Source organism: Delphinus delphis, chromosome 1 (assembly GCF_949987515.2).
Source record: "Delphinus delphis chromosome 1, mDelDel1.2, whole genome shotgun sequence".
NCBI lineage: Eukaryota > Metazoa > Chordata > Mammalia > Artiodactyla > Delphinidae > Delphinus > Delphinus delphis.
This window is the reverse complement of record NC_082683.1, coordinates 179,259,993-179,281,537: the sequence shown is the minus strand read 5'-3', so window position 1 is coordinate 179,281,537 and position 21,545 is coordinate 179,259,993. Positions and strand designations below refer to the sequence as shown.

The window sequence follows — 21,545 nt, the reverse complement described above, 5'->3', positions numbered from 1 at the left end:
GCTCTCCCGTTTTCTGTCCTCCAAATAATCTTTCTCGTATTTTATGGCCTCTTTTAATTCCCATAACCTCCATGAAAACTCCCCCTCTTGGAATAGCTCATAGTGACCAGACTTCTGTGAATTCATACTGTGCTTTTACTCAGTAACATAAATCAGGGGCTGTTTTCAATATGTCTTGTAGTTTCTCTTTTTCCTCTGAAAATAGATTGTTGTTTTCTTGAAATTCTTAGAGCAGGGATTATAGATTCTATTTCCCTGATTCCCTGCCCTCCTTCCTCGCGCCCTGTGTCCAGCCCACTGTCAGACAGGTTGTAGAAATGCATGCGTGGATGCGGTGGTTACTTCTTTGACTCTCGGGGGCAGGCGACGGCACTGACTCGGCAGTTCCCTGCGTCGTCGCGGGACGTGTGCAAGGACAAAACTTTGGATTTCCTGCTGAGAGGCCCAGAATGTCAGCTCATCCCACGGGAGCAGTTACTGCAGAAGAAGGTGGCTCAGAGGGAGGATAAGTTGGCAATGAGGAGGAGGGAGTGGACGGCTCAAACCCGCAGGTGCAGCTGAATTCGAAAAGGGTAGAACATTTGGGCATTTCTTTGTGAGGCTTGTCTGACCAGACAAATTGTGAAAAATGATAAGCTTTGGTCTTGCTAATGGTGTTCTCGGGGCAAATATGGGCATTTCATCCACGTCCCCGGGCATGTGTGGCAGCCGTAGGGCCCTTTCTACTTGGGAAGAACTCTAGCTCCTTCCCAGGTCCTCCTTTTCTCCTGGCACCACCTGAATTTCTTCGGCATCTTTCCCTCTCTCGTTGCGTAGGGCTCTTCAACAGTCAGTCCGATGTTTATCGTCTTTTGGGATCAGTGCCATAAATCTCCCTCCCTGTCTTAGGTCTTTAAAGCCTCTTTCCGTTGATCCCGAAGGAAGTTTATGGCTCTGATGGCTCTTCTCCAGCTTTCCTTTCTCAAACCCTTGAGAGGCAGATGCAGTTATACAAAGAAGAATTCATGATCATCTAGGCAGTGGGTAATCATAAACGCAGCATGGCCCTTACACACGAACGAGAACTTGGGATCCTGAGCTCTCTTTGCTAGCAGGCACACAACTTTATTTGTGACTTAATTTCTTCTGTGAAAACCAATTTAATTAGCCCTTGGGTAACAAACAATCAAACAAAACCAAAAATCATGTCAGGAAAACATGAGTTTTTGTTTTGTTAAGAAAATTCCTGCTCATTCTAAGACCTGGGCCAATTATCTTCCATGCGTAACTCTCCCTGCCCTCCCCACCTCTGTGTAAACCCCATACCACAAATCATTCGTTCGTCCATCTATTTATCCCTTCAGTAAGTACTGAAGCACCTGCTCTGCCAGGCAGGATTGCCAGGCACTGAGGTTTCAAAGTTAAACAGCCTTCCTGATGCTCACAGCCTCGAGGAGCATCTGCACCATTGCTCCTGGGTAAGTGGGGCACACGACCCAGAGCCTGGATGCTCGGTGCGACACCTTCTGAACTGGATCTGCTTGTGAAAGGTGTGCTTAACCTCTGACTCTGTGTTCTCATCAGTAAAATGGGAAGATAATACCACCTAAGTCTCGGCATTTTTGTGACAAATAATTAAGATAATGTGTGAGATGCCCTTAGCACAGTGGCTGGCTCAGAGTAAGCTCTACAGTTATTAAACTTTATTAGCCTTGTTACCATTAAATGTTACGATGGAGGTGTGTTTGGGATAGTGTGGGAGCGTGAAGGCACTCCCAGCCCTGACGGGGAGGGAGAAGAGAAAGGAAGCCTTCACTGGCAAGTTCTGAGCACATACATACTTGACCAGGCAAAGAAGGATGAAATGAGAATTCAAAGCTCACAGAGCAAAGAGCAACAGATTCTTTAAAATGCCTTTTTTCCAAGTTGCAACAGCGGTCAGTTCCTACTGGTTTTAGAGGAGGTGAATTAAAAGGACATGGATTTTAACAATTCAACATATTCATCTTTGAAGAGAAGAAAACTTACACTCCTCTCCTGAATTACTAAGATTTTTAGGGGCCCTATCCATTCTGCTATAATGGAATGCTTTCCTAAAAGCAAAGAGGAAGTCAAATTAAATATATCCCGGAGGGCTGCTCTGAGAGCGTCCTTGGGTGTCCACGTGACTATGTTAGAGGTGAGAGCCCACATCTTTATGAATCTAAGCTTCCTCTGGGAAATGGTTCAGGAAAGAGCCAATTTATATCAAATTTCACTTCAACATGAATAATAGGGTTTCTGTGCATTTGTTTCTTGGATGGAAGTAACGTTCCCCTAACGGAGAATGTAGATCACTTATCCTCAAGACACTACCATCACCAAAGGGGTTACTAAAGACCAAGCCTTGCCTTTTTCGTTCTGAGAATTTGGCGGGGAAAATGGGCCAACTTTCTGTACTTAATATATGCACTATCAGTTTCATCTTAATTTTAATAACTATGGGACAGGCTGAATACACACACATACACACAAACGGTTCTCAAAGTTAGAAACTGCCACTTTGAACTCACCTCAAAAACACTTCATTCATTATATTGGTTAGTTAATATTTATTATCTACTATACACGACATCAAGTTGGCTATTGAAAAATTTGAGGGAACATACTCGCTTTAAAACAGATGTTTTCCTGAGTTTTAGGTATCAACCAGAGTGATTTCATTCATTCATCAGAAATTAATATGTGCTTTGCCACTTTGAATAACAAATATACGGGTACCTCAAATTTCCTTTATAACATAGTCTTGCTATCAGCATAGGATTATCAAAAAATGTTAGGGGAAGTGGGTGGGAGTAATATTATTCAGAGATTGATGTGCAACTAAATTAAAGTCAGGTAGACAATGAAACAATCATGAATATGCTTTCCAAATGATCAAATATATTTCTTTGCAAATAGCCTGTTTGTTTTTGGAGGAGTTATATTTAATACAGTGCTTTCTTCCTCTATACAGTTAGTCTCCAATAGATTACCATCCCACGTGAAATAATCTGTGGTCCAGTCATTACAATGTGAGAAGAAGATAATAGCCATGATCCTTATGCCTTTTTAGAAGGAAAGAATTTTTCTATTTTTATCAAGGTTGGGAAAATAATATACATATAACCCATAAATATACATTATGAGTCACAAAAGTGTCAAGGAAAAATAAAGTTAAAACAAGTACGAATTTCAAGTCAGGTATCTTGATATTTAAATTTGTTCACATATGAAATCTCCTAGAGTGTGCCTAGTTTTTGGCTCTCCCAAAAAAGATTAGCAATGGATTCAGTGAGCTGCAGCCTCCTTTCCTAAAGCCAGTATAAGTCAGTCGAGAAGAAAATCCATACTGTATGAGAATTTACACACTCCATTTTTGAAAAGAAAAATTAGGAGAAACTAAATTCATGTTATGTTGAACTAGACGACATCATGATATTCACTTGCATAATAGTAGTCTTCAGTTTTGTTGATCACAACTCTGTTTTTAATAGATGGAACCAATGCCAAAAGTTTTTCTTGAGTAAAAAGCAAGCGGAATAACTCAAGAAAACGATAACAAGATGCAATCAACTTCATTATTCACTTTGAGTCATTCTGGGAAGTTAATTGGTTTGTAACGTGGTCATCTGATTTCTAAAATGATCTGTGATCGACTTCAGTGACATTCTGAAGAGAACGGAAGTGTGTCAGGTAGAGATGATGCTTCTCCGGGGGGAATAACTAGGATGTGTCTCGGTTTTCCTAGAACAATGTCAGTTCAGGCTGTTGTGCCAATGTAATTATGAATAGTGCTTCCTTTCCCTCTCAAAGTATCCCAGTTGAACAATAAGTAGTACACTCATCCGTGTCATAACCAACACACGACATTACGTTCACTTCAAATATCTCCATGGTTTACAGAATTGGAGAACTGTGTGGGTGGAGCTATACGTGGAAGTCACCCAGTTCCCTTAGTCCAAGCTCTTCAGAGCAGGAGCGTGTCTTTTGCGTCTATTTTAGTTTCTCACCAAGCTTGGCTCAGAGCCTTGTTTATAGCAGACCCTTGATAATGGTGGATGAATGGGTAAATAGCTGATTTTAGAAATCAGTTTCCACAAAGTCCAATATTGTAGCAAAAGGCAAGGATCACTTCAGGGAGTTTTTTTTTTTTTTTTTTTTTTTAATGATGAGAACTGATTTGACAGGTAGCCAAAAAGCTGTATGATTTGGTTAGCTAGTCAACTCAGCGGCAGACTTCAACCTGCTTATTTCCCTCTGCTGTCTGTGGTTTAACACCAACCAATTAATTCACTTACGCCTGCAATCCAGGAGCCCTGCTCCCTATCGCTGGTTTCCGTTCTACTTTGGACACATGAAGAAATGTGTTCTGACATGAAGAAATGTGTTCTGAAGGTGAAACTCTATGTTACATGATTTCTGTGAAGCCGGTGGCGATGAACTCACATTAAGAAATGAAGAGCATTAATTATAGTTGGTGAAGCAGAAATCTTAATAATGTGTGAAAAGATGAAAGGAAAACAGATTAGTGAACTGAATCAGACCTGATTTCAGTGATTGAGATACATCAAAATAACATTTAAGAACCTTTTCCTGTGTTAGTGCTATATTTACTCCTTCCTGAATGCTAATTAGCGGAAACTCAGTGAAAAGTGACGGGGCTTTTTAAAACTGTGATTTGAAGAGAATGTCATTCTGGGTGCCTCTTTCCTGAAAGTCAAATGGAGAGCCCAGAGAGACTGCTGTTCAGAGAAAGATGCTGTGCCCTTGGCCAGTGCTCTGTTCCCATCAGGAGCCCGAGGATGTGGGCCGGTTGGCGTCACCCTTGACATCAGCCTTCTGGATCAAACACAACCCTAATCCTCTCAGAAACCGTGCATGACTCTGTCATCCACAAACAACCCCAAGTCCCTGCCGAGTTTATTTTTCTTTTCTGTTTTGCTCTCTTAAGTTAATGAATTTTGTTTAAGTTTATTAGTATAAAGAAGAATTTCCTATCACTTGCTAGATTTACTGTGTTTCAATGAATGGTTCCCACCCTGAAAATCTGGGACTTTCTGAACAGGTTCCCTCAATCAGGCCATCTATTCATTTACATGAATGTTCAGACTCTTCATTTAGCCAGAATAAAGAGGAATTTTGTTGTTAGACCCATCTGCCCACTCCTCAAATCCCCTGTCTTCTATTACACAGTCACCTCCCTTTTCTTTCTAGAGGTGTCGCAAACAGTCATAGGCACCAAAGTTTCAGGGTTGAATTGGAAAGAAGTTCCTGTTTGGTTTCCAAAACCATTCTTGATGATGGCTAACATTTTTTATTTTTGCCAATTTGGACCACAATAACAAAGGAACTCCTGCTAATTATCACTACATCCCCTTCCTAATTGGTAATCTCAAACCTTTCTTTAGCATGAGAAATGGAAGACTCTGATGAACCCAAGCTCTGATGTTTCCTATATATTTGGCCTTGAGCAATTCAGGTAACCTCTTTAAGTCTCTATTTATCTTTAAATAAAGATAATAATGCCTCTTAGCGTGATTATGAGGGGGAGAAACTGGAGTTATTAATGTAAGTAGTAGAAAATGTGACAATTTTTTTTTTTTTTTTTTGCGGTACGCGGGCCTCTCACTGTTGTGGCCTCTCCCATTGCGGAGCACAGGCTCCGGACGCACAGGCTCAGTGGCCATGGCTCACGGGCCTAGCCGCTCTGCAGCATGTGGGATCTTCCCAGACTGGGGCACGAACCCGGGTCCCCTGCATCGGCAGGTGGACTCTCAACCACTGCGCCACCAGCGAAGCCCGAAAATGTGACAATTTTTAACCTCCCACCAAAGAAGACCACAGGACCAGATGGTTTCACTAGTAAATTCTACCAAACATTTAAAAAAGAATTAACTCCAGACCCCCCAATGGTTAAGACTCCATGCATGCAGTGCAGGGGGTGCGGGTTCGATCCCTGGTCAGGGAACAAATATCCCACATGCTGTGCACTGTGGCCAAAAAAAATAATTATTATTATTTAAAAATTTAAAATATAAAAATAAAGAAAAGAATTGACTCCATTTCTTCTCAAACTTTTCCAAAAAAGTGGAGAGGAGGGAACATATCCAAAATCATTTTATAAGAGCAACATGACCCCATACCAAAGCCAAACAAAGACACCACAAGAAAAGAAAACTACAGGCCAATATCCTTGCTAAACGTCAGTGCAAAAACCACAACAAAATACTAATAAACCAAATCCAACAACATATGAAAAGGATTGTACACCATGATCAAGTTAGATTTATCCCAGGGATGCAAGGATGGTTTGACATATGAAATTAATCAGTGTCATACACCACATTAACAGAATAAAGGGAGAAAAATCACATGATCATCTCAACTCATGCAGAAAAAGCATTTGACAAATCTCAATACCATTTTATGATAAAAACACTCAAAAAACTAGGAATAGAAGAAAATTACCTCAACACAATAAAGTCCATAAATGAAAAGACCACATACTCAATGGTGAAAAACTGAAAGCTTTCCCTCTAAAATCTGGAAAAAGGCAAGAATTCCCACTCTCGCCACTTCTATTCAGCATAGTAATGGAAGTCTGAGCTAGAGCAATTAGACAAGAAAAAGATATAAAAGTCTTCCAAATTGGAAATAACTAAAATTTGTCTGTTTGTAGATGACATCTTATATGTAGAAAACTGTAAAAACTCCACAAATAACTTGTAAAACTAATAAACAAAATGAGCAAAGTTGGAGGATACAAAATCAACACACAAAAATCAGTTGAATTTCCATACACTAACAATGAACAACTAATTAGAAAAGGAAATTATTAAAACAACCCTATGTATAATAGCACCAAAAGTATAATTCACTTAGGAATAAAATTAATTGAGGAGCTGAAAGACTTGTACACTGAAAATTATAAAATATTAATGAAATAAATGAAAGAGGACACAAGTTAATGAGAAGACATCCTGTGTTCATGGATTGGAAGAATATTGTTTAAATGTCCATATCACTTAAAGCTATCTACATATTCAATATTATTCCTATTAAATTCCCAATGACATTTTTTTCAAAAAAAAAAAAAAAGCTAACATTTATACAGAATCTCAAAGTGCCCTGAGTAGCCAAAACAATTTTGAGAAAAAAGAAACCTGGAGGCCTCACAAGTTTGATTTCAAAATATACTACAAAGTAATCAAAATAGTATGGTACTAGAATAAAGACAGGCATATAGACCAATGGAACAGAATGGAGGGCCCAGAAATACACCCTTGGATCTATAGTCAGCTGATCTTTGACAAAGGTGCCAAGAATACATTACAGGGAAAGGATGGTCTCTTCTCAACAAATGGTGCTGGGAAAACCAGAAATCCATGTGCAGAAAACTGATATTAGACTCTATCTTACACCAAACACAAAAATCGAACTCAAAGTGGATTAAAGACCTAAACATAAGACCTGAAACTGTAAAACTCTTAGAATAAAACATAGGGGAGAAAACCCCTGACATAGGATTCGGCGATGATTTCATGAACACAATGCCCAAAGCACAGGCAACAAAAGCAAAAATAGACAAGTAGAGCGACATCAAACTTAAAAACTTCTGCACAGCAAAGGAGACAAACAACAGAGTGAAAAGACAACCTATGAAATTTCCAAGAAAATACTTGCCAACTCTCTTTCTAATAAGGGATTAATATTCAGAATATGTAAGGCACTCCTACAACTCAGTAGTAAAAAAAAAAAAGCTAATTAAAAAAGGAGGGAAGGACATACCTTCTGAGAGGCATACCCTCTCAGAGCCTTAGATTCTTCATCTTTTATAGAAAGAAGTTGGACTAGATGGTTTATGAGAACTTTTTAACTCTTTGATTCTCTGTTCTGCATTAATAATTCCAAATTTAGGAGAAGCATCCTGGCACTTATCAGGCCCTTCTCATGTAATAGGTAAAACAATATGAAGTTGCCATGTTTGCAAAATATGCAATTTCACGTGGTTCTGTCTAATATTTCAGTGTCATGTACTTCCGTGTAATGACTGAAAGAGAATTATCTTAATATTCCTTTAGAGGACACCCTACACTTACAATGGAATATTTTTCTAACATCATGATTTTACCATAAGAGTTAAAAAAGAAAAACACCACCCAAATAAACTTTCCCAGATGCTCTATTTTTCCCCCGGTTATTGCCTTGATTCGATTACAGATCTTGCCTGAAACTGATTGACTGCAGAGCAATGCCAACCGCAAAGTTTGCTCTCAAAAGCATGTGAAGAACAGGACAAGCATCCAGGCCCAGTCCGTTCTTGCTATGGATGATAAAGATGCCTTTCAGAGGGTGAACGAGGAAGAACTGATGGTGTTAGTCTTTCAGTTTCAAAGGAAGCAGCATAGTAGATTATTGTATCAAAAAATATATTCTTTTTTTAAAAATTAATTAATTTAATTTATTTATTTATGGCTGCGTTGGGTCTTCGTTGCTGTGCGCGGGCTTCTCACTGCGGTGGCCTCTCCCGGAGGGCATTATGCCAAGTGAGGCAAGTCAGACAGAGAAAGACAAACACTGTACGATCTCACTCATATATGGACTCTAAAAATGTTGAACTCAAAGAAGCAGAGAGCAGAATGGTGGCTGCCAGGGGCTGAGGAGTGGGGAAAATGGAGAGATGCTGGTCAAAGGGTACAAACTTTCAGTTGTAAGATGAATAAGTTCCAGGGATCGAATGTACACCACGGTGACCATATATAGTTAATAATACTGTATTCTTGAAAGTTGCTAAGAGAAAGGATCTTAAATGTTCTCACCACAAAAAAGAAATAGTAATCATGTGATGTGATGGAGGTGTTAGCTAATGCTAAGGTGGTCATTATTTTGCAAAACACAAGTGTTTCAAACCAACACACTGGACACCCTAAACTCACAGGATGTTATATGTTAATTATATCTCAACAAAGCTGGAAAAATACTAAAAAAATACAAGTGAACAAAATTCAAAAATACAAAAAATAATACAGATATGGAGAATAAAATACAAAAGTTCAATAGATCTATAATAAGGCTCCGAAATGTATACTCCCAGCTTGCCATGTTTCTTGAACTTCAGACTGGAATATTCACACTAACTAATAATTGTACTTGGATAATCCATTGAACTTACATGTATTCATTTATTCAACTAACAAAAATTTAAAAAATAAGATTCACCAAATTTAACTTTTCACGTACTTAGCTCTACAGCTTCTCCCAAACAATCATAAGATCTTACTGCTTGAAACTTTGTTAAATGAAGCCCTTTCTCTACATCCCGTTTCACTATAGAAGGTAGCTCAAAGTGCCCTGCCCTTTTGTCTGTATCGCTGCAACAGCCTCCTAAATGTGTCTTTATGGGTCCAGTCTTGCCCTGCTTTGAATCCATTTTCTCCTTAGAAGCCCAAGTAATCTTCTAAAGTGCAAGCGTAATCATGTCACCTCTCTGTTTGAACCCTATCAAAGACTCTCCATTGCTCTTAGGAAGAAAAGCCTAGGTCCCTGACACGGCTTCCAAGGACTCACTTCCGCTGACTCTGCAGCCTCAGGCTTACTCCGCCCTCCCCAGCCCCCACCCTCGCCAACTTCACATGGCCACACTGCACACCTCTGCAGCCCCTTCTGCTGACATGCCCCCTGCTATTCCAGCCCTCCTGACACAACCTCATGTCTGTTCGCCTTTGAATCTCCCCTTAGGCTTTGGGACTTTCTTTGACCTTCTGCCTTTAAGACTGGGCAAAAATGCCCCTCCTCTGTGCTCCTCTAGAGCTGGCACTAAGTTCCATCCTAACACGGACCCAGGAACTCTCCTCCTCTGTTGACCTACATCCTCTATAACAGCGGTCCCCAACCTTTCTGGCACCAGGGACCCATTTTGTGGAAGACAATTTTTCCACAGACCCCGGAGGTGGGGGCATGCAGGGGGATGGCTCAGGCAGTAATGCCAGCGACGGGGGGATGGCTCAGGCAGTAATGTGAGCGATGCGGAGCGGCAGGTGAAGCTTCAGCTCACCTGTCCACCGCTCACCTCCTGCTGGGCAGCCGGCTTCCAAACGGGCTGTGGACTGGTACCAGGGTTGGGGACCCCTGCTCTACAAGACCCTCAACTTGCGGGCAAGTGCTGTGTCTAATCTACACTTGTATTCTCAGTACCTAGTCCAGGGCACAGCACATAGTAGGTATTCATCAGATATTTTTGAATAAATCAAAAGAGTAAAGTAGAGAAATGAAATTAGTCCACATCAGTAATAATTTTGGTAGTTGAGAATAATTTTCCTATTTCTTTCACTGGTTTTCTTCCTAAATCACTAAACTCAAATTTTATGTATAACCATTTCTAGAAGAGGCTCCATTTAAATTTTGCAAAATTAAAGCTGAATAACTTCTGTTTTAAAACTCAGACGTGGCAAAAGGATCTTTAAATACAATTTAGTGAAGAATTTGGAAGGTGAGAGATATTGGTTGCCCTTATATTGAAAAAAATATGTATTTATAAAAGGTTTATCACAGTCCCTGGCACAGAGAAGGTTCTTGAGAGTGTTAAGTGAATTTGTCTTTCTGTGCTGTCAAAACACTAATTTCTCCCAACCTCCCTGTTTTCTCAGCTTCCCTGTTCTCCAAAAAGGAGGGTGATAAAAACCACTCCTCATGTACACACACACAGAAGGAAGAGGCATGGCCAAAGACAGAGATATAGCCTTGTTTAGTTCAAATGTTGAACCTTAAAAAAGAACAAAATAAAAAAATTTTAAATTCACCTACTATAGGTTATGCTTCAGAAATGGGGTCCAGAGGAGTTTGTGTGAATTTCTGTCACTCAGGTGAGATGGCCCCTCCTCAGAGCCAAGTTAACTATGGCTAGCTCTGGTAGGGACGATGCAAACAATAGTAAGAATAATTGAGGATGTCATCAATACTAGAATTACAACTAGAGGAATACCTGCCACAGAGGGAAAGTATGAATACACGGAACTTTGACCTTGACTGCCGCAGGTGTTTACCTGCAGTAACACATCTGGGGAAAGAGACCACAATTCAGGGTGATCAGCACAGGTACTTCTGTGTTCATTATGTGGGGGGGGGTGTGTGTGGGTGTGTGTGTGTGCGCGCGCCTGGCTTGTGGACATCTTAGCGTGCAAGACACAGTCAAGCCAAATGAAGACAGTTATCAGAGGATGAGGAGTAGAGATACAGAAACAATGGTTTTATTTTTCTGTGCAAATGTGCAAAAGCCATAGTCACACACAATGCAATTGAAAATAAGAAGACAGAGAAAAGGGAGTGTTTTTAAGTCAGCTATGACAAGACATCGGAAAACAGAAAAGCAACTACTGACAATTACAGTGACAACAGAGCCATCAGAATTGTACAGAGAAAGAGATGGTGAGTGATTCTTAAATATATTTGGAAGGAAACATGTTACACTTGGAATGACCTGTAAGTATATAATTATGGATATGCCCAATGGGAGCAAATGTGAAAACTGTACATGTGGTCTTTGGCTGTATCAATTTTATGCTTACTTCAGATAATATGGGAATGCAAATATTGATGGGAGGGTTTTCCCCACATCTCTTGCCATGAAATCTAGCTTTGGAACAGATCAGCTGAGATGGCAGGTTGGCACATACTGTGTGGAGGCGAGGGGAGCAGGGAGTAGAAAGGAAAGACTTCATCATGAGTCTCTCCCAGTTAAGTGCCTGCTAGCACTCCACAGGATAAATTTGCTGCATAAAATCTTCTATTATTGTTGAAAAATAAAACTGAAGATATTTCCTTTTCTTTTATAGTATACTACTTTGTAATTTTGATTTCATGGTATAGTTAAGTTTACCTTGGTTATTTCCAAAGAAAAGCAAGTTTCTTAAAACAATTGGGACTAAGTGAGTATTGGGTATCACCCAATGGATAAATTACCCTCATATTTTCAAACCAGGGCAGCTCCTAAAGACACAAACACATTTACAAAATGATATTTGGTGGGCCATTGTTATTATAGTTGCTTTCTAAATTAATTCATAGGATCAAATTAGTTTCCCTTTAAATGAACACAAATAATGGCTCCTTTGGAAGGTATATCCACACAAAGATATTTAGCATAAATGATAACATGCAGTGTGGAAGCAATAAAAATATTAGCAAATAAAGTTATTTTCTAATTACTATTTTATATACTCTAAGCAAGAATATATTAATCTTTGCATACCTTATTAATCTACTTTGTAGATCTGTCATTTCAGGTATTTATTTCTTAAAAAAGTCATAATGCCAAATATACTTTGATTATAATAGGTACTATGCTTTTTTTCTCAGATAGTTGAAGAGGATAAATTTACTTGCAAATTTTAGAAAAATATGCCTCCAAGAAATTCAAGCTTTATAATTTACATTTTTAGTGTATGCATATACAATAATGCTTATTTCTTTATTGAATATGCATTGAAAAGCAATTGAGATTAGTCCATTTGATAGAAATGTCGATAAGCTCATAAATCTGTAAGCAATTAACAAAAAGTTATTACTTGTATAGAAAATATTGCAGGAAAAAGAAATGGAGAAAGGTTTTATCTGTCATTTTTTCTGAGGAAGGAAGGTTTTTATGGAATTGTAAATTATACTGGTGAGGTATATAACTTGAGAATTGATACCAATTGTATTAGAAAATTTTCTTTCTAGATTTTGAGGGATTTCATGGAATTTCCCACTTTCTCTTTATATATATTTTTAACTTACCAGAGAACTGGCAACACTTCATCTGAACAGCTTGTATAAGAGCATAGATGGATACAAAAAGTTTAATCAGTAATTTTCAAATTGTCATGTCATGAATAATAGATAGGAATGAAAGAACATAAATGACTGAGGATGAGGGCGAATGAGGGCAACTTATATTGTAAAAGCACACACAAGAATGGGGTGTGGGAGAAAGTTGTTTCTTACTGCAGTGGTCATTCAAATACAGAAGCGCTAAGAATGATGGCACATTTGTACTAAATACTCGCAACAGTGAGATGTTTCTGCTCATATTAAGAACAACAATTCTTTTTTGCATTTAGAGCCGGAATAGTAAATATTTGACATACTCATAAAGTGCTTGCAATATGCTTAAAATAGTCCTTGAATTTATTTTGATTTTCAAGATGGTTTTTATTTCAAGGCATCTCTTGAAATTCATGGCTTTAAAGTTTGGGAATGTTCACAGGTACGTCAATAATCATCCTGTTCACCCCACTCGACCACGGGCTCATCATTCATGCGCAGAATGAGGTAAGAAAGAAGCTGAAAGAGGTTCTGCCAGAGCAGGAGGGAGACATAGAAGGAGAGGCCGCTTACGTCCAGCTCACAGCGCGCGCCGGCGAAGGCCAAATCACAGACGCACTGGAACTTGTTCAGCAAGTCGTGGCATTGGCCTCCATTGAGGCAGGGATCGGAGGCACACTCATCAATGTCCTTTTCACACCTTGAAAACGGAAACAGCAGAAACCCGGGCCCCAGTTCAATAAATTGGCTGTGAAATGAATGGGGAGGGAGAACTCTGGCCTGATTCACCTAGACCAGCGCGGTGTAATTGACCAATCCCCATGCCCTTTGTTGTATATGCTCGATAATGTGGGAGATAATCTTCAAAATTCCTTTCACAAATTTTTCTTTTAATGAAAATAATTTGTACACACACACACACACACACAGACGCATACACAGTTAATTAGAAAGAGAAAACAGGTGCAAATATCTAGAAACCAAGACAAAATGGGGCCATGCATAAGTCAACTTCTCCCTCAAGAGTGTTAGTGTTGTTGCCACCTTATAAAAGTTCAGTTTATTGGGGTACACGAGGACCAGGAGAGTGAGCTGTAGTTTTTCGACCTAGCATCTACAGAGCAGACCTCCACTGCAGCTGTGAGGGTTCTGATGCATCAGTGCCTCCAGGCGAAGGGGTAAAGCCCCTCAGAAACAGAAAAATGTATTTGGTTTATTCTGAGAGATTTGGGATTATTATCCTTGGGAAACCCATTTTTAACAAAAAGCCAAAATAGATAATAGAAGCTTGCACTTGCTAATAAATCAGTTTCATAGCTAAGTGTAATATGTGCATGCTCAGGGAGAATGATTTTCAAAAGCCAAATTTTCCAAAAACAAGTGATATCAATTCTAAGGTAAACAGAAACTTTCCTCTTCCCCGGGACACTGTCATTTCCCCCCTAATTTTCCATGAACTACTACGTGTTTTATTCAATCACTCCCCAATCACTCATTGAGTAGATATTTATTTAGCACTTAACCATGTGCCAAACCCCCTGCTAGGCCTTGGGATAGACGGGTAACTGAGGCGTCTTTCTTACTTTGGGAAATTCATACAAAACCTCAGCTTTGGGAATCTCTATAGAGCAGCTCACAAGGTTGAAGTCCACTGTAAACAATTTTTCATTCCCCACCTCCTAAGAGGTAAGCGTGCGTGCCTGGGTCATCCACTAATCCCTAGGCTCAAACTGAAGGGATGAGGTGGTAGGTTGGGCAGGGTCAACCCAAGGCATAAAGGGAAAAAGATTTCTTCCCAGAAAAACAGCTCCTTATCCCCTTAGATACCAAGCATAGCTGAGACATTTTGTTTTCCTTTTTTGGCTTAGGCTTCTGGGCTGGAAGGAGACTCCTCTGATTAGACCGGAGCATAACTCGGCAGCTCGAGGGAGCCTGCCAAGTACTCCCTGCCCTGGGTGGGCCAGAGTGTTCACAGCATCCATCATGTACAACCTGCCAGGGTGACAGCACAGAGCTGGAGGTCTAACCCGACAGAAGAGAAGGCAATTTGTTAGAGGACAGCTTTTCAATATCTTTGGACTTTATGGAAGTCACATCCCCCCAGGCCTTGGGAGACTGCCCAGTATTTTCTAGCTTTCCTCCAGCTATTCTTTCTCTGTTTCTTATCTACTTCTCTTTTGAGCTGAACAGTGCACAATACACACACAATCATTATAAACATTATTGGAGCTTTCATTAGCGGTTATTAATAGGTAGAAAATCAAAACAAATAAATCCATTGGCATCCAGTGAATTAACTAATGATGGAGAAGGACTGTGAAAGCACAGAATCTATGGAACATGTGTTCACTATTTTAGAAATCCATTTTCAGTAGAGAAGTTTATCCGGATGAAAAGACTCCTGGGAGAGGAACAGAAATGCTGAGCTTCCTTTTCTTACCACATTTCAAGTCAACAATTTGAATTTAAATGCCAGATACCTTTCTTTTTTTAAAAAACAAATAAACGTTGGAGGAAAGGGAAATGTTTGTTGTAAATAGGAATAAGGTGTGAGTAGTGGAGAAAAATAAGCCAAGGCTTTGAATGAGTTCTGTGCATTGGCCATTAAACATTAATGTGCCATTAAGCATTAAATGGTGACATTGAAGGCTGGAAGTAACCAGCACTTAAATATATAGTTGAAGTGTTGTTCAAACTTTAGGATAAGAAAATCTTTGCAGTGTTTTTGATATATGTGGGATTGGAGGCCAACCGAATGGTCTCTGGGTTAATAATATGGTGCAATGAAAAGTGGAACATGACTCTAGGCTACAACTCCGTGTGCACATGGATACTCGGACTGCCTGTGCCGCTTAGAGCCAGCCACTGAAAGCAAGCCGTGAAGGCAAGAGCTAGCTAGCCTTATCATTGAATGTCGGAAGGGAAAAATGCAGGTGTGGCCAAGATTGCCTGCTGTTTTGTAAACGTGACAAAAGAGCTGTATCTCTGTGGTGCCCAAAGAACTGGTTGAAAAAAAGAAAATTCAAATTAATCCAAACTCTAATTGTTGTGGAGCAAAAATATACCCATTGTTTTATTAACTACTCTTTTGGGGAAAATTAATTCAGTCAAGATCTCTTTGTCCAATGTGTTGGACTTGAATTGATCTAATTTGTTCGGAGGGAGTTTGATCAGAGATCAGTATTATCTTACCCTGCATGATATATGAGATGGAGGAGAACTCTTTCCCTTTTCTTTTAAGTGTTGCAAGTAAAGATTTAGTCATACATTTATGCTAGCACATCTACAGGTGAGCAGAGGCTTTGAAGGCAGTGCGACCTTGCAGCAGCTCGTGTCTGGATTGGCACCTGACCTGTCACTTAACCTCTTGGCTTCCATTTACACAAATGCAAAATGGAAATAATAACAATTAGAGACAATAATAACACTAACAATAATAACAATTTGTCCAGTGCCTGGCATAGCACTAGAAAAAAATGGCTACGTATCTGTTACCTGCTGTTATAGTATCTCTACCTCGTAGAGCCCCAGTTTGTTACCATTCTGGGAACATTGATCCCCTTGGGAATCCGATAAAAGCTACGGAATACGCACCTTCTTGCACTTGCCCTCACCTCGGCCAGTCAAATGCATATGCAAATTTGCCTGCATGTTCAGCAAGTCACAGACCGAAACCAGCCAGCGATCAACCCCATACCATTGGGTACAGCAGAGCTGAAGGGTTTCTCTGGGAAAGGTAGATTCATCTGGATAAAGTGTGTATACTTTTAGGGTTGAAGGTAATTCTAGGGGCAATCTTTAAGGTTTATTACATTCTACCTTCACCAACAACCGTGTCTACATCACGTACTAGAGTTAGTGGGACAGAAACACGCATCCAGAAGTACCTCTAAAAAAACAATATCACATTTTACTGTTTTCGAAGACATATTTCCTTAGTTAAGTCTCGGCTAAAAAAGTGTTCTTGACTTTGACCTAAACTGTAATTTTTCTTCTTTTTTATTATTTGTCTCTGTCCGGACCTATATTTCAGCACAGATTTTCCTATGGGAACTGAGATGAAAATTTAGAGGAGAAATAAACTTTGCATAATCTCGCTGTTGTTCAGCCCAGGCTTTTCTCCTATAAAGCTCTGCTGCGACTCACCATTCCCCAGTGAAACCTGGCCAGCACACACACTTTACTTCACCCTGGAACTCTGTGCAGTTGCCGCCGTTATAGCACGTGAGGTTGGTCTTCTCATTCCCACAGACCGCTGAGGGTAATCTGGTGTATCTAGAGAGAAAAGTAACAGCCACACTGTTCACCTTGCTCATTTCATTTATGAAAACGTTTTAGAAAAGTTCATGTATATAGTCAATGCCAAACTAACTAGGTACTCAGTCTGGCTGAGCCACGAATGCTTAACTGTGCTGTTTTGTTCCAGAATCACCTTCTCAGTCCACAGCTCCTGCTGGAGGGCTGCGCTGTTTCGGAGCATGGCTATCCATCTTCCACTGCTACCCAGTGTTCATTCGTGAGATAAGATCTATGCTGGGGGGTGGGGGGTGGCAATAAATTTAGCGCTGGAAAGAAACTTGCTATAGCTAGGGCCAGAGGAAAATTGCATCTCTATAAAGGCCAGGAAAGAAAGGACAGGACTCTGGTACCCAAGCCCTCATGTGATTTCTCCATTGCCTTTCACAGCTGAACTCCAGTTGCCCTGCCAACACTTGCTGCCCCCATCTAATAACTCACAGCTCAGCAGAATGCAAGCCATGTGCTGTCCAGGAGGTTTGTACACGGAACTCAGTGGTGACCACGTGTGAATTCTGAGCTTGGCTCTTTCGTTTATCAACAGAGCTGTATATATTAAGGAATCCTTATAAGGGGCAGAACAAATTGTTAGAAGCTAAGCAGAACTTTACTGTGTGATAAAATCCAGTGGTGTGAAGGGACTGGTTAAAAAGATTTTATGGTGTTCAGGTCCTTCGACCCACTGTGCATGTTATGCATGGAACTGGATACATAGTTAATATTCAGGAAATATCAGATGAATTTAATTTGTCCTGCTGTGCGTGCTGCAGCTAATATGGAGAAACCGGTCTATATGTGTCTATATGGAGAAACCGGTCTATATGTGTCTCTTCCCACAAGAGCTAATCAATTCGACTTTAAACCAAACGTAAGGTAGATAGCTAGTGGGAAGCAGCCACATAGCACAGGGAAATCAGCTCAGTGCTTTGTGACCGCCTGGAGGGGTGGGATAGGGAGTGGGGGAGGGAGGGAGATGCAAGAGGGAAGAGATATGGGAACATATGTATATGTATAACTGATTCACTCTGTTATAAAGCAGAAACTAACACACCATTGTAAAGCAATTATACTCCAATAAAGATGTAAAAAAAAAAAAAAAAAGAAAATACCCTAAGGACTTTTCAAAGGAGCCAAAAGCGTCAACCAGCGTTGAAAGAGGTCAATTAGCAATGCAAATATGAAGCTTTGTATACATCATATGTTAATAAACAATTTTGAACCTCATTACAAAGTACTTTTGAATCAAAACTTTAATCTTTGAAAACGTGACTTTGATGAATTAGGCAGAAAAGATACTGGAGCACTGGTTACTGGGGCATATTTGTTTATTTTACTTATCCAAAGTCACCATGGCAGTACTATTAATTTTGATCCTGAATGTCTTTTGCTTTTAAGCATTCAGATTACCTGTTGGCCAATGAGTTGGTTAACTCATGAGAAGTGACATTTTATTGGAATGTCAACACTCAGCACCTAACCCTGTGTCATGCCTTCACAGACTCTGAACAGCAATAAATGTTATGGAGACAAATACATCTTCTTACAGGTGTGGCTACCTATTCTGTCTACTAGGAGATTCATCCAGTTAAGGTGCCACTTCTGAATTAGTGTAATGTCTGCAGGCTGCCAGCCAACTCCAGGCCTTCCTGTCCACATTCTGGAATCTACTGCTTGCTAGAAATAACCGTCTCACGTGCCTATAACAACTCAATTGTTTAGTGAATTCAAAACAAGTATAAGTTATAAAAACAATAATGAATTCTACTTACATAGAAATACTAAAGCAGTGTGACTTGGCAGGAAAATATTCATTCCTGTTTCTATTTATATTACATGAAACGGATGTGACTGCCAGAACTAAGCTTTATAGTTTTAGAAAAAACTGTGAAATGCTTTGAAATGGGCAAAAGAGATCACTGGGTATTCTTTCAGTGGAATGCTGGGTGTTATATAAAAGACCCTCTAAGATTATCTGATTTTTCTAATGTGTATGACTCAGGTTTTCTTTACCAAGCTAGTTCACAACTCTGTAAGTTGTAGAAAATTATAGTAATACTAATGGATCTTGTTCATTGAAGTGCAAATGAATTTGAAGCGATACAGTCCATTGTCACACTGTAGAAATAGTGTGGTTCAAGTACTAATTTTGTTGCCCTATAGGCTATTAAAAAACTTTGCATTTATTGGTAAATTCATTTCCTCATCCCTATTTACAAGTGTGTATATATATTATATGGACATATTTATGTATATGATTAGATTATCCTTTGACATTTTGATTTTTGTCTTACTGGTTCCCTCATTAATTAATGACAAAGTCATCAAAACATTCATTCTGAGAGTCATGATTTCACCCTTTTGAAATTATACTTTAACATAGTCTTTTCAGAATTATATGAGTTTACCTGCCTGAAATACCCCAGAGTATTCTCTTAGGGGTAGGAGTCATGCTTCCTCCAACAATACTAAAATTGAGCTCTTGCATTTGTTGTAAATGTATTTGTTTCCTGAGGCCTTAAAGCTGTCAGACTCTGGGGCTGTAGTTCCTGAGACATTCTAACAGAGATGACTGAGAAAACATTTTGCTCAAAGTCTGGTCCAAACCCTGCCCTTCCTCTTTGTAGAACATGCCAGCAGGTGAGATCCTGTCTTCGCAAGACCAAACTGTGATGGCCGTTGACTGTCACCCCCTGCTCAGCACAGCCTGTATGTTCATACCTGGGTGGAGAGCTTCCAGTTTGAAGATGTAGAACACAGCTCGAAACACACTTTATGTGGGTATTATGCTCACCTGCAGAATTTTCCTGTGAAATTTCCAGGACAGCGGCAAGAATAGCCACTGGTGTCACTGACGCAGGTGGCCCCGTTTGCACACAGGTGACTCTGGCAATTGTCTACATCTGATTCACAGTTCACACCGGTGTAGCCAGGCTCACACCTGCAGCGATAGCCTGCAACCCTGTCGGAGCAGTTGCCATGGATACAGGGGTTTGAAAGGCATTCATCAATGTCGAGTTCACAGTGTGCCCCTGACCATCCCACGGGACAGGTGCAGTGATGAGAACTGTACGTGTCTTCACAATGTCCTCCATGCAAGCAGGGGTTGGAATTGCAGGCGTTTAACTGCAAACAGCCAGTAACCACTGGATGTATAGAGATTTTGAGAAACTGCTCCTCCTGAGGTTTATTAATGAAACCATGAACATTTTCAAAGTAAGAGAGATAAATGCCACTGATTTCTATTGTACTTAGACACCCTCGCAGGCCCTGCGTGTTGTCACTAGCTCGCTCACCCACATAAATGTTTATATCATCCTTCAGGAAGCTGAGACTCCCAGTAGCCACTGCGCTGGTCACAAGAGGTGTTTGCTGGTCCACTTCCATTTGCCACCTGGAAGCCTGGGCCCGTGGGTCTGTCATGGAGAGAGTCACTTGGTGCCACGCGCCATCATTCACTGACTGCAGACTTGTCAGACTCAGCATGTAAAAACTGTTGCCACTTTGCAGCTGAAATAATAACTGGGAATCCCGAATGCTAATATTAAGGAATTCAGGCTCCTTCTCTGCGTGCAATATGATCGCATTTGCGTCCCTTGTTCTGAAACCAAATGTGATATTGGTGAGTTCTCTGGTAATATTCCCATTGCTCCTGAATAATATCTCACTGCTTTGTCCATTAAAAACAGCATTTGCGATACCTAAAGAGAGAAGGCAACGCCAATCAGCAACTTTACTAAATCTGTAATGTTTGCCTAAGTACCTTTAATGATCATCACGTTACTACCGTCATGTATGGATTGTATGATACAGGCTAGGCACTCTGTTAGTCGCTTTTATATTATTTTTAATATGAAGTTCTCGAATGTAGGTTCATTGTTATTATCATCTCTATTTTACAGAAGAAGAAAGTGAGACTCACAGAGGTTAAGTAATTTTCTCACGGTCAAGTGGCTAATAGATAATTAAGCCAGAATGTCAAACTTGGGTGGTCAGATGCCAAAACCCAAATCATTTATTTCTTTTCCACTGAAATGCAGTACCTTCTAATGTTATTTTACAGCTGCTCCCACAAATAAAGCATTGGTTACCCGTTTTGCACATAAAGAAATCGAGCACAAAGAACTCACAAGTCTAGCTATAAGCTGGGCCTCAAGTGACACAGTTAATTAACAGTGGAGTCTGGCTTCTGAGTAAGCTGACCGGGAGGCACTTAAAAGTAGCCTTCTAAATGACTGATTTACTACCTGGCAAACTCCAGTCATGTGCTGAGTCACCAATCTGTGCCTAACTCCAAGTAGCATCCTGTGGTTGGGCAAAATTATACAACCGTACCCTCTGCTCTAATATACGCCCGCATACATGTGACCACATGGGACCACAGCACTTTTGGGCAATCTTATTGCATTTTTCTATTAGACTGTTTTTCCAATTCCACAAGATCACTCGTT

The 21,545-nt window shown here is 40.0% G+C and overlaps 1 protein-coding gene across 1 annotated transcript in view; it reads right to left on the bottom strand.

Annotated features, from left to right (window-relative positions):
- Positions 1-21,545, bottom strand: part of CRB1 (crumbs cell polarity complex component 1) — a 262,229-nt gene that overhangs the window by 17,957 nt on the left and 222,727 nt on the right. The window contains exons 10-12 of the mRNA XM_059998788.1: positions 19,889-20,795; positions 16,948-17,076; positions 13,375-13,501 (exon numbers count right to left, since the gene is read on the bottom strand). Of these exons, the coding sequence (XP_059854771.1) occupies positions 13,375-13,501; positions 16,948-17,076; positions 19,889-20,795 (1,163 nt within the window). The remainder of the gene's footprint in view (positions 1-13,374; positions 13,502-16,947; positions 17,077-19,888; positions 20,796-21,545) is intronic.